General features: G+C 39.1%; 1 protein-coding gene across 13 annotated transcripts in view; it reads right to left on the bottom strand.

Moving 5' to 3' along the window:
- Positions 1–313: 313 nt before the first annotated feature.
- The window catches only part of FOXN3 (forkhead box N3), a 212,508-nt gene continuing 194,916 nt past the window's right edge, over positions 314–17,905 (bottom strand). For all 13 annotated transcript variants that reach the window (XM_086750096.1, XM_086750091.1, XM_086750103.1 and 10 more), the window contains 2 exons: positions 17,515–17,623; positions 314–7,738 (listed from right to left, as the gene is read on the bottom strand). In XM_086750096.1, the coding sequence (XP_086606222.1) occupies positions 7,189–7,738; positions 17,515–17,623 (659 nt within the window). In that variant the 3' untranslated portion in view covers positions 314–7,188. The remainder of the gene's footprint in view (positions 7,739–17,514; positions 17,624–17,905) is intronic.

The following is a 17,905-nucleotide window of genomic DNA, read 5'->3' as shown; positions in this document are numbered from 1 at the left end:
GTCTTATTACTGAATCTTTTCGGATTGTTGCCAATTAAAAAAAAAAGATACAATTCCCAGTGAAATCAGCTTTGTTTCCAGGCTGCAAAACTGACGAGAAGGGAAGATTAGGCCCCAACTTAACAGCAATTTAGTATGTCTAGCCATTTGCACATGACAGCAAATTAACATGAGCTGGTATCAACTGCAGTGGAGATACAGGTAACATCCCACGGGGGCTGGAACTATTTAAGGAATTAATTTGTAAAAAAATCACTGCTGTTCCTCTTTAATATCTGGGCATATTTTGAAGCCAATATTCACACAACTACAGTTGTTCAATTGATGCAACTCAGTAATTTTTATTGCAACTGGAAGACAATACATCACAGAAACTTTATGGTAGGTTTTGGGAAAGTGTTATTTACAATAATAATTGATGAAATAGTTTGTCTTTGGCAATATGATTACACATCAAGAAAATGTAAAATGCAAGTATGCCTCTAAATCAACATTTTCATATTTCCTAAAGATCAGCTGATTGCACTTGTCTTCGGACTGCTCATTTAGGTAAACACAAATACAACTTAACATCACTGTTCATTCCTCATCACAGTTTGTACTTTAATATTGATGAAACTGGCAGTTTCAGACGCCAAGTACAGGAAAAAAATTGGCTTATCACTGTACTAAACTAACTTATTGGCCAGTTAAGGTCCTGTGACCCTTAAGCATTGATAATAAATCTCTTGGTCTTTTGATTGCTTTATCACTTTTTTTCTGTAAAACAAAATATTTCAGAAATTACAGATCAGAGTATAAAAAAAAAATGTACAAGTCCATAATGCTTTTCATACACACACAAATCATTCCCCCCAACATTTTACATCATGGCAGTTTTAAGTAGTGAGTGTGAATGATGCAGGCATGGAACTGGTTATCAGATACAGGTATGACTTTCAATTGTCCCACACACATACTCAGGAATCGTACAATGCTCTAGTAACTTAAAAATGAACTCAAGTTCAATGTCATCTGAATGAAAAAAGAAAGTCTTGGGATTTCAGACCAGAGTAAACAAGTGAAAAAGCTTCCCATTTCTAGACGATCACCCATCCCAGAATCCAGCATGTAATTTTAGCATCCAGTAAAATCCCTTCTAGCACTGAGGGCCAGCACAAGTTGTCATTTATCCCTTCAACCCTCAGACGATGAGCTATTGTAACTGCTGGCCTGATCCAAAGCCTAATAAAATTCACTGAAAATGAAAAAGTGAAACAAAACCCCCTTCCACTGACTGTGAAAGGACGTTACATCAGATTGATTTCCCCCTCTTTGCAAAAGGAAACGTGATACAGTAGAAAAACCATTATATAGCTTCAGATAAATATACCTTGTTTCAATGCTAAAACAAAACCCAAACTCCCCAAACCAGGAAAGGCTACTTATTAGAACAACTCAAAAGTGACCTTTAAATCATTTCTGGTTTCAAATGTACACCAGCAAAATACAGCACCATAGACACATTAGGTTGAGACTTTTTCTTTTGGTCAGTGAAGCTAGTACTTGTTTGCTGAACTGTGGAAGAATTATAAGGTCATGTACATGATTAAAGATAAAGCAACCCAGCTGACAAGTCTCTGCTTAATTCAAGAATAACCAGTACTAGAAATAAAAATGCAAAAGTAAAAATCCCTAATAAACCACCATCAATTAATACTTTCTAAATAAAAGGGGATTAACAGATGAATTCACAAATGTATGCAGATTTATACAGAACACCGAATGTTGTGTGTAAATCCTTATAAACTCCAGCTCAAAACAGAAACACACAAAATGTATAGTTTGACGGAACACATCCCATTTCAGAGGGAAAGAGACATCATTACAACTTGGTAACTGTGCTAACTGCAATATAAACCAAACAGAAATCCAAAGTTTGGCAGATAACTAAGAAGAGGGTTATCACTTAGGTTATATAGCAAAGTGTTGATGTATATTACATAGAGTAGTATAAATAATAAAAAAGTATTATTTAAATTAGATCACAGTGCTGCATTATGTGCATAACAGTGTTTGATATATTACTGGAGGGCTGTGAAGAACACTACTAAAACGTAACTAGTCAGACGGTCAACACTGATTTTCTGTTACAATCAGGAGGATGTATGGTTCAAATGCTCTTTTGGTGGCAAAGTCAAGAAAACATTTCAAAATATTTCCTACAAAATACGCCAATGAGCTATTCAGGCAGTCGTGACATACCTGAAGGAGCTGGGTTTGCATTCTCCATGAAGTGAAGTAAAGCGCATTGCATCTGAAATTGGAAATGCACTCTCTCTCTCGTTTTATTCTGATCCTGGAGCATGGGAGAGTAATGTTTTCAAAAATGCCTAGGGCCAGATTCAATGAAAAATGGTAATAATAATAATAATAATAGTGAAACAGTAAAGATTTTCAGGAGCACTTGGGTGTCTATAGCTCCACTAACTGCAAAGGAGATCAGACACCTTTGGGTTCTAAAAAACCTGGTAGTGCCTATCATCTTTAGGTGATTTCGGAGCCAAAATCTCAGTGAAAATCAATCACTGCTACCAAGAAAAATGGGACAAAGTGTTGGACATTTTATCCCTGGTGCCATTTGGTGCACAGTTTAGGATTTCTTTCTCTGCTAAAGTATGTCGATGTAATTCTACCTCACTCCAGTGAAGAATGCAGCCCCCAGAGTTTCTCTGCATCTTTTCTAACAGTAGACAGTAATTCAGTCGAACACTGTGAGCCGATGCACCTCTTTCGGGATTCCCTTCTCCCGTTAAGGTGAGAGAGGAGCCAGAATATGGACCTCAATTGAATTGCCAGTGAGAAGAGAATGCAGTCACAGGACAGCTCTCTAGTCCTACGCGGCACACCCCCTTGCTCCCACATCAGGCTTTTCAGCTGTAAAACCCTGTGGTCTTGGTAGAACTGCTGCTGGTTTTGCCAGAAGATAAGAACCAGACCGCTTTCAGAAACAGCTATGGGGTGATACATTAAAGCTGTTCAAGACCTGCGCTTGAACTTTTAAATGCAGGCAAAATCTGCATCAAAATGCAGTAGGACATACAACTGCTTGCAGAACGCAAGCATGACTGGCAGATTTCACCTCCCTGCAGACGCCGGTGAGATCTGCTTGTCGCATTAGCTCTGGCCTGCAAGAGCTTCTTGCTGCAAAAGGCATATTCCAAAGGAACCTGCCGCGAAGTCCGAGCGACCCTGACAATGCACGCTGATGTGAAACTCGCCACTAAATGCTTGCTGACCTGCTGGGATTCCCCTAGCCCCGACCTGTCTTGGAGAAACGCTAATTTGGCAATACTGATACGGTGAGGAAAATGGAAAGTTAGAGATTTGCCAACTTTTCACCCCAAAATGGCTTAGTAAGGGAAGCAAACAAGCAAAACCAAACCACCTCATGTCTGGCAAGTGAGAGAGTTCGTAATACAGTGCAATTACCACTCCATTTTGGCATGATTTCGTCAAAGTAGAGACAACTGGATTGAAAAGTCGACATTATATATTTTTTTGGAAAACAGATCAGTCTCAATTCTTACAAAAAAAGAAAACTTTTCTGATGAACTAGCATCAGTTCTGACAAAGCTGCCATTGTCAGCCAGGCACAAAAATGTTTCTAAAAGTGACTCCTAAATATTTTATACCAATTCAAATTACGCTCTTCTCATTAACAGTCAGAGTAAGGGTCACTAAGGACAAGTTGTTTTTCAACTCCAGAAATAATCTGTTGATGGCATGGGCCCTCAGCCAAACTGCTGGATCCGGAACAGAACTTTGTAAACTCCTACTGAATAACACCTCCTCAGCAGATCAGACTAGGAGCAACAAATTTTACACGAAAATAGATGCTTGCCAACATTTTCGGTTTACCAGCAAGTATATAAAGGAGTTGCTGAAGTCTTAGATAGATTATATATATATATATATATCAAAAGATAGCCTGCCTAATTAGGTATTTATGCAAAATGACTGTTTTCTAGGGTGAGTAATACTAGTGGTAATTACATATTTAGCCACCAAGAGTCCACATTAATGAATGGTACTTCTTGTTCAGCAGATACTGATCTCATTTGCACCGACACACTGCAATCAGTGAAGCTGCTCTGGAATTAGTGCCGTGACTGCGGCCACAATCTGGCCACTGGCACACAACCACACAGCTTTCTCTGGAGGACAGAGATGGCTGAGCCACAGTTTGAGTGTATTTTCTGCCACTACATTTGACTTTTCAGTGTTGCTTTTTGATAAATATTAAACCACTCTCGAGCTGGTGCATCTATGCATTAATGAGCAAGGGTGGTGGCAAACAGATGCTGTAGTATTTTCTCCTTCAAATTACTCTTCCCAAAGTCCATACAAAGATGAAGGACCAAGTTTTCTCGTGCAGGGGTTGCGTGGTTCACTGCCTACAGACTCTGGCTGTAGGGAGCACGGATCTGGGAAGAAGCCAATTATCCCAGTCCTGTCACACAACGGAAAAGCTATGGCTCATTCATCTCCGTGCTACCTGCCCAAGGGACTGGTCCTTCCTGTTTTCCCCAACTTTAATATCTTAAGGCAGCCAACGAAAGTTAGTATCCATGTACTCCTGACTTAACTAATGCTGGGAATCAACCCTGCTGGCATCGGCCCCAGCAAACTGAGGGAAGCGCAGAGCTGTTCCTTGCACCATCCTTGGCTCTCCCCTTTCATCTGCATAGCTGGCAGTTGTGCTGGGCTCTGGCAGCTGCCAGGCAGCTCCTGGATCCCAGGACATGCTGGGCAAGATGGGAGGAGAGGCACCGTTTTGGTGTGCTGCCCCCAGTGGGCCCTGTTCTTTACATGACAAAATGCTTGTGGAGCACAGGACCGGGTCCAGACCAGCCCACCCTTCAGCCCTTCCACTTCCTAAATGAACACACACCACAGGCATCTCCAAATGCAATTTTTAGTTCACTCCATGGAGTGGAAAGTCAAAGCCTTCTCTAACTCACTCTTCATAAACTACATCTGTCTTGGTGAAATTGCTGCCTGAAACAGTTGTTAGGGATAGACATAAACCTGTATTCTTTTAAAGAAACCAACAATTTTGGTAAGTCGTTGGTGCCTGGGATTTTCTTCTTGCCTCTAGGATATTCTAAATGTAGAATTTTTCATGCCAAATTCACGAATCCAGGTGAGAGAGGCTGCCTTACTTATTTTACAGCTTTCCTCTGCTGTAGGGGTCTCCAATCTAATAGTCATCATTACCAGGAGAGTAGCACTATACCTGAATCACACTCTCTGTAACACTGGTTTTCCTCTGGACACCTCAGTAAGGCTCTTTACTAACTTCATTTTCTCATGGCAAATTAGCAAAGCTATTTTCTTGTCTACTTATTCCTGAATCAAATCAGAGAGTTTTCCTCATTTAACCTCCCATTATTCTCTTGATTCTGTCATACACACTCACTACTAAATTTGCCCTCAGATTATTGCGTCATGTTACACATGTACAGACGAAGAAAGGACACACTTTTACTTTTTTTTCTTTTTTTTAACCTTTTTTTTAAACAGAAGTAGGGAGAGGGGGGCTGAATGTGCAGACAAGGCAGTATAATTCAACCATCCAAGCCCTACCAGAGCATGAAGATTTTATTTTTTTAATATTGCAGAGTAAGTTCCCCAACAGTCAGTGTTTGTCCCTGAAGAAGGTTAAACCTTAAACACCTGCTTCAAAAAAACCCCAACAACAACAAAAAAGAACCAAAACAAAAACAAAACAAACAAAAAAATAAAACCCCAAAAAACAAACTCTAAGCCTAAGGGCTTAAAAATTAGAGGCATAGCCTTTTTCTCTATTTTCTATATTTATATGAAAATAATTCATGCTTCATGCTAAATACATTATTTACCTTACAAGAACTTTGTCATCTTTGAATAAAAAAAAATTGTTTGCTTTTTGTATTCCCCCCCCTCCCAAAAGGAATCCATGCAACGCGGATCAAATTTCTTCTGCTGGCTACGCTGGTTGAATCTGGAAATCTGTTGTCATTTTTGCACAGATGAATCCTGACTGACGGTAACTGCACACTCACTTCTGAGGGCAGTGTAGGAGCTCTTTTGTTGAACTTCTGAATTTTACTGTTCACCAATATGCTTTCCTTTTATTTTTTAATACAGAATACTAGTAATGGCAGGTTTTGTAGCTTTGTTTCCCCAGTTAGATCAAGGATTTGATCCACAGAAAAAGATTCTGATGTATTTCCTTCCTTAGTATCTACTGTAATTTCTTAGACTTGATTGCTTTTCACTCAGGCAGTTTAGAAGACATAGCTTGTTTTTCCCTATTATTTTTTGCACGCAGTGCCAATCTTCAGGCTTATGGCTTTTTGAACATTCTTTTAATTTAATATAGAAGACAGAATTCAATGATTAACGATGCTATAACAGTGCACCCCCCTCTTATTTCTTCTCATTATTTCACTGAAACCCATTGCATACATAGTTCAAATTTCCAAACTTAAAGTTATCAGTCTTCACATTATGAGCCACATACAGTACACGAAGCACTAAAAGTGCGTTACGGTTTGCGCCGTTGCCACCCGTGGCTGTCCGAAGACTTCTATGGCACAAGGTATCCAAGTGCCACTAGGTGGTTCTGGGTTTGGTGTTGAGAAGTATGTGCCTCCTCTTTCCCCCAAACCTCTTTATTGACATTCACTTCTAATCCAATCATAGGCCATTAAAAAAAATTCTTAAGAGCCAGGCCTGAATGATTACTAAATTATGCACAGCTCTTCTACTATAAGAGGGATTTCCAAGTGCCCAATTTTATTCTCATCATATTAACGCTGATGTCACTATGTATTCAACCATGCATTTTTGACAAGCCGGAGAAAGTAATGGCGATTTTGGCTTTTTTTTTTTTTTTTGTTAATTTTTGTCTTCAGGTAATGAAAAGCTTTTGTAAATTATCTGAGTGTCAGTATGAGTTCTATGGCTTCAATCTCCTTTAAAAATAAAAATCTTAAGGGTCCAAAAAAAAAAAAAAAGAAAAAGAAAAAGAAAGAAACTAAACAAAAAAAAAAGAAAGAAAAACAAAAAAGGAAAAAATTGCTGATATTGCCACAAATCATTAGAATTCACCTGACGTGCTGAAACAAAACTTTGTAAGTTCAAACAAATCATTGATTTGTTCTAATTTTTTGTGGTTTCCTTTTGCTCTTTCTGCCCCTTTGCCGTCCGATTGGTGATGTTGTTCAAACAGGATCGAATTCCTGCTAAATGCAGGAGCGATCCTGCTGCTTCTTTCATCTCCTCGTCGTCACTCTCAGGAGGCTTTTCTGTACGTCTCTTTTTAAGAGGCAGTGTGTCACTTGGTACTTTTTTCGCCTTCATTAAATGTTGCCTTTTCTTGTGCTGGGATGCATACCCACTGTCAGCTAAAGAATCCTTGGTCTCCTTCCGATTTTGCTTTTTGTCCTCCTCTTCTGTTTCACTATGGCTCTCGTGGCTCTGGAAGCTAACTTCACTTCCTTCACTGCTGTCTTGGCTACCTTTAGTTGCAAATTCATACTGGTCATCAGCAGAGGAAGAGGAAATGGAGTCACTAGCAGGTGATGTGCTCCTGTGGTTGGAAGATTTGGCACTGCTGTAGTTGTGATCCTCCTTTGGGTCACCGCTAACAACTGGAGAGCCACAGGACTGCTCGCTTTCTGTCCGCATCCGGCAGTTTGTAATTCCATTCCTGTAAAAACAGATCGAAGGAGTCTTAGAAGCCACAGAAGTGTGATCCTGCTTCAGTGCAAAAGATGATAAAGTAAAGCCAACTGACAGATAATCTGAAACTCTGACTATCAAAGTAATGTCCACGCAGGCAGGTGTCAAAGCCTGACTCAGACTGCTTGTGGATTGAACTCCACACATAAAACAAGCCAGAAGACATGTAACCATGTAACAGCACAAGAGGCAAGAGCAAGCAGGGGATGGTCACAAGTAAGTGATGTCTGAACAGTCCTGATTTACGTTTCAACTAACAGTTTACACTTAAAAAAAAAAAAATTAAAACTAAAAAATTCCCCTTATTTTACCAGACAGGTATTAAATAAACTCTGATGAGTTGCATAAATATCCTCTTTATCATATAAAATGATACTACCAAAACTGTGGGGAAGATACACTAACGAGCTTTCTGGAGTACTGGTTTTGCCTCCTCTCAAAGACTCTTTTCCAGGTAGGATTCTTCCTGACAGAAGGAGCAACAAAGTGTAGCACCCAGGTAGTAGTCCAGGCACATTTCTGATTGCGACAGTTTATGAATAATCTTAAAAGCAATATGATCTTAAGCCACTAGCTGCCAACAAAGTATTAAAATGTGTTTAAAAACAAATTGTAGAAAAAACCCTGGTTTTGCTCTAGAAGTTGTCATGCTCCCCTTTCCTTTTATGGTACTCGGCACTGTGGGAACTATGGCAATACGATACATTTAAAAACAAATAGCGTCCTCTTCTGTACTGGAATTAAAGCATTGTCACTGACTTTACAGTACAGAATACAATGCTTGCAAGTCTATTAAAGAATGGACTGACCCTGTGCTGTATTTAATTCCTGCTGAAAAAAAGTAGAGGAGGATGCTCATCAAGTAAAGGCATCATGTTTGCCACCCACCAGTTCACCAGCCTTGAACTCCTCTGTCAGTTAAAAAAAAAACAAAACAAGCAGACTGTTTAAACTACTAGATGATAAATGGCTTTAAAATCTAGTCTTGCCATCTTCATGCCATCACTACAGTGCTTTTGCACACTCATGGCAGTGTTGGATTAAAACCTTTTCTTAAACGCACATCCTGAAGACAGATATTTCTTAAGAGGAACAGCACAGTGAGATGCCCAGAGTATTACTGCTCTTCTACTTAAAAAATGGGAAAGTGCTTTAGGTTTCAGGGAATGGACCTCACATCTGGTTTCTTTACAGAAGAGCAGAGTATTATCCACTTCTGAAAGGTGGAAAATACAAGAGTGGTATATAATTCACGGTTCCTATTCATCTAAATGCTCTTGTCTGTAGAGCTTGCTGAAATACGAAACGGGCTTCCGTGAACCATGGACAGGACAATGCTAGAAGGTAGCAAATTAATCAGTCATTCCAAACGTTCTTATTTACAATATTTTCAAAGAAATGTATATAATAGAAGGCCCAGTTATTAGCAAAGAAAGCCTCCTGCCAACCTCTTTTGCTCAACAAAATTATTTTCCCCTAGATTTTCGAGTAGCTTTATGATCCATAAATTATATACAGAACCCAGAAGGAATACACAAAGCTCCTTCAATTATTAATAACTAAATGCAATGTCATTCATGATTGTGCAGCAAGCCAGCTGCATTTACTCTGTGATGGCTTGCCACTGCAGGGGTTGTCATTAGAGGATGCCAAATGCTTAAAAGGAGAAATCATCCATACTAAACTAGTTGTAAGGTGAATTTATAACCGACTCCTTAAGATCAGTCATTACAAGGAAGCATGTGATGCATTTTAAGTGACAGATTCTTCATTTTTAGGGTAAATTTACATTTAAAGATGTTAAAAATTACCATAAATTAGCATAAAATTAAAGTTACTTGATTTTACTAGGCAGCTAATAGTCAGAACAATGTGGCTCAATAAAAATCACATGCTACTAGTTTTCCATTAAAAAATAGCAATAAATTCTTGCTCCAGGGAAACAAACAGAGGACAGAATAGGTGGGAACTCAAATGGGATTCCTACTGACTAGGTTATTAGTGAACAAGGCTTCTAAAGGATGGGATTTAAATCAAGATGCCCATTTTCATGTTGTTAGATCTACTCCTATTTGTTAGTTTGTACTGAGAGACTATCAATAAAAGGCAGGCTACAGTTCCACGGAGCAGAGCAACCGCATGTCAAAAAAACATCTCCCATTTGCCCCGCTCTTGAGGGCCATGTGCCCATGGGACTTAATCCAGATCCCAGTCCTTTCAAAAAAGCCTAAAAACAGAATGAAAGGCACAGGGATTACAGAAACAATATCCCGGAGGAAGGTGTACTACTATGGGGTTAGCATCTCACAGGGAGGGACTGCAAATAGGGATGATGACAAAGAAAAATAGAAAACCACAGAAAAGTAAAAAAAAAAAAAAAAAGAAATAAATATTTTTTTTTAAATGGAGGAAAGGAAATACCAATACACTTGAGAAGAAAGGCATCTATGGTGGAACTGGTCAGGAAATGGATAGTATTTGCATCTCAGAAAAATCTTTGGTTTTCACTTACATTTTGAAAGATTTCCAACCAGTTCTGCTTGGGGAAATAGAAAAGGAAGAGAAAGCAGGTCAAGGAGAGAATTAGCAAAGGATATTCATAGAAATGAAAATTAGTTATATAGACAGAGTGTTCACATGTTCACATGTACCCTGAAAGTAAGTTCATCTGATTTGTATTTTGATACACAACAGCTCAAACACATACGATATGAAGAATCACTTACAACGGATATTAGTAGATTAACAAGAGTTAAATAAACTAATATCTAAACCATTCATATCCTGTGCACGCTTCTGAGACACTCTAAAGCTTTATCTTGCCCTTAGACACTCACACACTCACTAAGAAATAAATCTGTGATTCACTCAGTTCGATCTAGATCTTCAGGAGACAGAACTCCCCTGGGTTTCAGGGGACAGATTTTGGCCAGTGGAATCTATTTTTGCTCACAGTTCTGGTTAGAATTCTAACTTTATTACTGAAACAGTAATAGATTTTTAAAATAAATGCTTGCTCTGGATTATTTTTTTTTAAATTACAGAGGGGAAGAAAAAGTATTTAAGAATTCTGTGCTTATTATAACAATGAGGGGGAATTTATTTAAAGTAATACCTTATTTTTTTCCCCATATTTTTTTTGTTGAGAACTTTATTTCAGAATTTCCAGAAATTGTCATTTTTTCCAATGTTTTAAAGCAGTGCCTTGCTCTTTCAGGAAAGTCCATGGGACAGTCTCTAGAGCTTTTCATCTTGCTGACATGGACTCCTTTATTTGCTTGAGGGATCTTAACCATAGTTACAAAGCTAGAAGTACCATCCACAGATTCTTCTTAAAATATTTCAATTTGACTGTAGCACAATGATACAACCCTCAAGCACTGCTGAGGTAAGTTTGGATTTTTGAAAGCCCAACTCCATTCGCATTGTCAATGGATTGGAGTTCTGCTACTGATGTCACCAGGAGCCAGACGGGACTCACAGCAGCTGGATCTTCTCAAGTTAGTAAGGAAATAATGTCCTTTGTGCAGTCTTAGTGCCTCTGCTTTTCAAAGGGGTCTTCCTCAGGATGAGATTAAAGTAAGTCTCAGCCATTTTACCAAGGGCAAACACATCTTCCTTAAATTTCTTTACTAGATTAAAAAAAAAGGTAGGTAATCACATTCTGTTTGCAAAAAAGTTTTCCTGAAAATTACTTACTGTATTCCACACAAGAGACAGGTAAATTTCTTTCATGAACAAAGCAAACCTACGTGAAGTTTAAATATCACTTTATCTACTCTGATCATCTGGATGACAGATAATGTATACCCACAGGTGACAGTTTTGGCATGTAATTGGAAACACCAAGTTAAAAGATACGAAGAAAGCCATATAGGTAAGTTGGGTTTATGGATTTTGACATGTTCCAAGTTTGCTTAAAAAAAAAAAAAAAAAAAAAAAAGCAGCACTCTTTTCTACCATACAGGTAACATAATTTCAAAGGGAAATTCAGGACAGTCAGAACCTCTAGCTACAGGTATCTGAGCTGTTACTTAAAACCACTACATACCAGCAGAGAGGGGGATGAGCAAGCGTATGAAAAATAAGTGGTGCTCACTCGCTGTACGATGAGATCCTATCAGGGGTTATTGAGTTAAAAGTCAACAACAAGAAGTCAGTCACACTATTGATAGAAGCTCTTACAAAGGTATTTCACCACATAAAAACATATGCAAAGGACTACAGTAAATGTCAGTCATGAACTGCCGGCAGAAAGAGCACTCTGTCAGTATCAACAAGCAGGTCTAAGTTAAGACAAATGCAGCCCTCTGCATTTTGCAAAAAAAGAATAATCAAGTCAGCCAGCATTTTCATCCTTTTGTTACTGAAGAATTCCTTCAGCTACCAAGGATAATTCATCCTGCTCAGATGGGACAGGGAATGCAATGTAACAAGGATGATCTATGGTTTGTTAAGCTGATCACGCCAGTAATAACCAAGAACATTAAGAATAAACAATTAAGAATTTATAAAAGGAAGTACCTACCAGTTCATTTACCTAAGCAAAAAAAAAAAAAATCATTCACAGATAATTTAAGTATATAATTTTACTTATGTTTTGGCATCTACACTGCATATGTTACTTATGTTTGGTTTATTTAATCGCTGCTTGAATGGCTGCTTCAAGGGAGGGGAAAAAAAGCAAAAATAAAGCCAGCATGAGAAATAAAGTCACCTTAATGAAAGCTAGGCCTGAGGAATAATCCAGTAATTGCCCTATATATAACAAATATATGCCCTAAAATAATAGCAAATAACAATCTTCCATCTTCAAATAAAGTTAGGCACAAAATTCATTCTTTTCACACCCCAATGATCAGGAGCTCCACAAGGACTGTGGCATTAATAGCAGAAGAACAGATATTTAAAAATCTGCTCATTATGAAGTTGGTAAGGTTTGTCAGTGGTGCATTTTCAAGTGTTTCGTTTTTCTGGGGGTTGGGTTTGTTTTTTTTTTTTCAAAATAAAGGAAGAGTAGTAGCTCTGCCAGTGCCAATGCACTTGCTTTCCCTCGGAAGAGGGAACATCTCATCTTGGAAGCCGGAATGGAATTTTTTTTTTTACTTAGGAAACTCCCTGGAAGTTTGTGTTTGCATTTTACAGATAATTGTGAAATTCCTTCAGAAGCTGCAAACGTTTGCTGAGAAAGGAAAATTTTTAAAAAAAGGGGGAAATCCCAAGTAATTTCCCATTAATTCTTATTTTTAACCTGCAATAATTTTTAAAAACCAAAATATTTCTAACAAACACTACCAGAAGTAAGTTAATGTATTACCTAGGCACAAGTGGCACATAGAGAAGTTTTGCCGAAGTTTTCAACTAGCCTGTAACAACAGCTTGGATTCATTCTGGGGAAATAGGAGCTAAAAAAGGCAGTTAAGCAGTGGAGTCTCTCTCTCCATCCTGACATTTCTGACGCACTGACAAACAAAGAGAACAGCAAATCCAGTCAAAGCACCTTTACTGGGACTGGCTCTGCTTAGCTCTTCCCAAATCCTAAAGGTTTTACTGGCTCCTTAAGGTCTCCCACCAAGGTACTCTTCTTCCCTATTTTTCACTTCCATCTCACGCGCATTTGTGGGCTGGTGTTATGGGATGGGCTTTTCATGTGGCCTGCCCATAGAACAGACCACTGAACAGGCCACTAAGCCCTGCGGGCCAGGACTAGCAGCACCTTAATCTGGCCCAAAAAATGGAGATGCATGCCTACAGAAAAAGCACTGAAGACTAGAGCTTCATAAACCCTGGATTCCCTGGGAGCCCATTCAGTATCTTCTGTAGCAGTGCACATTTGGAGCAGAGGAGAAGGAAAAAAAGGCCTAATACATAAAAATTACCACAGATAGTTTGTAAAACATCTTTTGCAGAATAACTTGGACCAAATTACAAGGCCTATGCCACACAGCTGGCGAGATTCTCCGTGCAGTGAAATTCCACCAAACTCATCTCAGTGGATCTGCCCATGTCAGGCAGATGAGGCTCAGGCTCAGTAGGCCTACTGCACTGCGGCAGGACATGGACATAGACACAAACCACGCATGCACTACGGATAACCAAAAGAAGTCACAGACATCATGGTGGAGGCTGGCTGCTGAATGTACCGAAACTGTAGTTCAAACAGCTCTGATATTATTTCAGCTTCCAAGCTTGTGCTCTTCCAAAGGGTTGGTGTAACTGGTAACACCTTACTCATGTGGAAGGTGATTATATACGATAGAGCTTCTTGCACCTTGCCAAGATACGCATTGGCAGATGCACTGGCCACTTTAATAGAGACTATGCCTACTAAAGTGGACACAGAAGTCCTCCGAAGTAAACATGTAAAAGGTATTTTCCCATGGATGCACACAGTAAGAGCAAGAGCTCACCTTCAAAGCACAGCCAGCTCCTTGCTGCACGTAAGGCTCTACTGGCTTTGCTGGCTTTCATTGAGTACCTTTGTAAGTCAGTATTTTCTTTTCTACACATCCAGACTACCACTGCATTTGCTTTTAGATTCTCTCAGGGAACTGTATGGGGATATGATCTGCCAAAAATATAGATGATGGATCTCATGTTAGAGACATGCTACACGCTGTGCAGCTCTGAAGCGTTATTTTCCCCTGCTGTCTTCATGTGGGTCTTCGACTTGTCAGCCACAACATGGAAAATATGGATGGTAAACAAGCTAAAAGTGGTGTGAATAAAGTAAATAAAAAGCTACTGTCAAAACACATCCAATTATGCTCTGCTGTGGAGATTTAACACCAGAGGACGATTTCCAAAGTAAAAATAGTGTGGGATGCCCTTTTTACTTGTAGATTACTTTGGAACGAAAGGCCTATTTGTGCAATTTAAGCCAAATGCACAACAACATAATGATGCTCTCCTCAATTGCTATTCTCTATTCATGGAAAGTGGTGGATTTGTCGTGTTTGTTAAATACTTTTCAGTAGGGTTTTTTAAGCCAAACTACTTAATTTAATTGTATTTTATTTTATATACAAAAAATAATTATATGTAATTACATGGGAACAGTAACACATTGACACCTTGTGCAGGAACGAAATACCTACTACACTCAGTCACACTGTTGAAGAAGACTAGCACAGTGAACTTTCCAACTGATGGGAGCTAACATATCAGAAATCACAGATTTCAGCATCTTAGTCCAATGCTAGGGTTTTGGCCTCCCTTCTGAAAAACACATTAGTCAAAACACTCACCCAATTACAACTGCAAATTTAACCTAAGAAGAAACTGTTTTGACACTAATGGCATTCTGCACAACAGAACAACATACTGCAAGTTATTCACCCGCGGTTTGGGGGAACAACAAAACCAAAGACCATTATTAAGATGCTGAAAATGAAATGATGAATGACACATGAAATGAAATAAATAGCTCAAACAGCAAGGAAGTGCCAACAGAAGACCAGCACCTTACAGAAGAACCCGTAACTCCCACACATGGCAACTAAAGAAAACCAGTTAAAAGGTTTAATTTATTATGCAAGGATCCACTATCAACAAAACGCTAGACGTCCTCTATATGAATAATGAAACCCACCTTCTTAGGTGGTTTTAAGTCTTTCACTTACAGCACCGAAGGAACTCTTCTCAAGAATACACACATTTCAGTAAAAACTTCTTGGAAAGAAGCTGTCTGGCTTCTCAATACATAGGCAGAGACATATAATTTCTGCAGGTAACTGTAAGAGGAGACTGCACCACCCTCCCGTGGCTGACCAGCAGACCTTGCTCCTGGTGAAAGCTGGAAGAGGAAGTCAACCTTCTTGCACCTGAACAGGTCTAAATTAACTTCTCAAAAGCTTTCAAAGCCACTTCTCCCCCATCCTGCCCTCTTTCAAAGAATTAGAAGAGGGGATATTGCAGGAGCCCTTAAATACAAGCAGACATCATGCAGACCAGGAATATATTCATAGCAAGCTATTTCTAATACTGCCTAAGGCTGGAGAAGAGAACAAAAAGAATTAGAAATGTCTGCATTAACTAATTATAAATGCTTTTCTCTGAGACAGCAAAAAGGACATAAGTAAGGGAGGAGTAAAATCCCTAATTTCCCAAATCTACATTAGCAGGTAGCTGGTAAAGATCCTGTTCGACCTGCTGGGAAAAAAACATTAAGTGGTCCTCAGAAAACACATAAAAATTAACTATATACAGCCTTACAGCATAGCAATTTGAGGCTGTCTACACAGAAGGAAATTTTGAACTGGCTTGGAAGGAAAAACAGTTCTATCTCCTCCTTGAGTCAACCCTGATTATGAAACAGGATCTAAGCAGGAAATGCAGTTAAACTCAACAGAGAATATTCAGACCACTATGTCCTCCATTTAGCTTGGACATCTCATAAAAGTTATATATAATTAATGATGCAGTACTCCCACAGCTCTGCAATCCCCACTGGTGCAGAATATGCTCTGGCTGAAGCCAGCAGCAAAGCTACTGAAGTCGGTTGACCTCCACTGCTCGCAAGGCCAGACTGGTAATGCGAGATGGAGAGGAACTCTGCAGACTTCTGGAGGATGACCCTCAGGGCTGCATCCCTTCAGTGCAGCAAATGTGAAAACAACTGAAACAGTTGCCCATCAAAAAAATATGGATTTTATTCCAATTAGTGTCTTCCCCTCTATGTATTTTAAGCATCAAGAGCATATGAATGTCATAGGTTCTCTCTCTCTCTCTCCCCCCCCCATTTATTGGATGGAAATACTGCACCCAAAGGGCTAGACACTGATCCTCTGATTCTGGAAAGGGATAAAAAAATAAAGAGCAAATGGGGAAAAAAAATCCCAAATAAATAATAACAGAATAAGTAGCTATCAAGATACTTTATTTCACTGCCTTGCAGCCATTTTCTGAGATGAGAAGGTGTAATAGGAACGGCCCCGCAAAGCGAGGTCAGTGCTCATTATGAAACCCCACCCAAAATACCCAACTGCCTGAGCTGAAATAGCTCTTGCAGATACTGAATTCTGGAAGAGAGGGCACGGGCAGCACACTTGACCAAATTAATCTCTACTGTGACTGACTGAAAATGGACCTACACCTAAGGCAAACTGCTCTTCCACCAATAAACCATCACTGCTTTAAGTAAAGGAAACCACTGAACCACAGTTCTTACTGCCATCACTAGATGTCTCTTACTGGCCTGCCTTCTGAAAAAGCTGAGTATCTTCAAACAACCCTTTACCCTTGAACGTTTCGTATAACCTTGAAATAGAAGTTGTAGTGAAAGAAATTGCCTCACAAAGACCTAAGTTAATTACAAAGTGACAGCTATATGTTTAGTATCTTTCAGAATTTGCTTTAGTATTATTTATATTCTTCTAATTGGTATTTAATGCAAGAAAAAGGTCTTTAGGAAAAGGGAGGGAGGGAGGAGCAGGAAAAAGCATTTGCACTTAGAAAAACAGGTGACTCTAGGAGTTTCTCACCATCAACCATCTGCAATTTGCTAGTGAAAATAAAACTGCTTTCTACAAACCAGTGTGCAACAGGTGGATAGATCTGCCATGACTATCTTGCGAAGAATAATAACTCCTCAAAAATTTTAGGTGGCAGAGTTTTATTTCATTTAGAACCTCAGAAATATTAGCAAGTAGCAAAGTATCTGTTCACCAGAGCTTACATACACTTTTACATTCTCTGCACAATACGGATTTACTTCATAAAGATCCTGCAATGAGCCACTCTTACCTTACTGCAACAGCCATGCTTCCTATGGGGTTGATTGGCAATGGCCTGGCTCCAGGAAATATTCCTCTACTCAGAACTCGAGCTCCATTTTGTATCACTCCCGGAGGAACTAAAAAAAAAAAACACCAAAAAAAGAACATTTTTTGTTTTAAAGGAAAAGTTAGAAAAATGTGGGAGCAAAATGTGGAACTTAAGCTTTTCAATAAATTGAGAAAACATTAGAGAGGCTCGTGTAGTACATTGCTTACCTTGAACATCTCAGCCTCAGCTCTTGTGAATGCCATGCTATTTCCAGTGCTATTTTTGCGGCAAAAAATTTAACAGCAACCAATGATAACATGGCTCGTGAAACCTACTGCCTGACCTATTGCTGCAGATCACTCCTTGGACA

The sequence above is a fragment of the Chlamydotis macqueenii genome, chromosome 5 (genome assembly GCF_036417535.1).
Source record: "Chlamydotis macqueenii isolate bChlMac1 chromosome 5, bChlMac1.mat, whole genome shotgun sequence".
Classification (NCBI taxonomy): Eukaryota; Metazoa; Chordata; class Aves; order Otidiformes; family Otididae; genus Chlamydotis; species Chlamydotis macqueenii.
The sequence above is the reverse complement of the archived record's forward strand: the minus strand, read 5'-3'. Positions and strand labels throughout refer to the sequence as shown.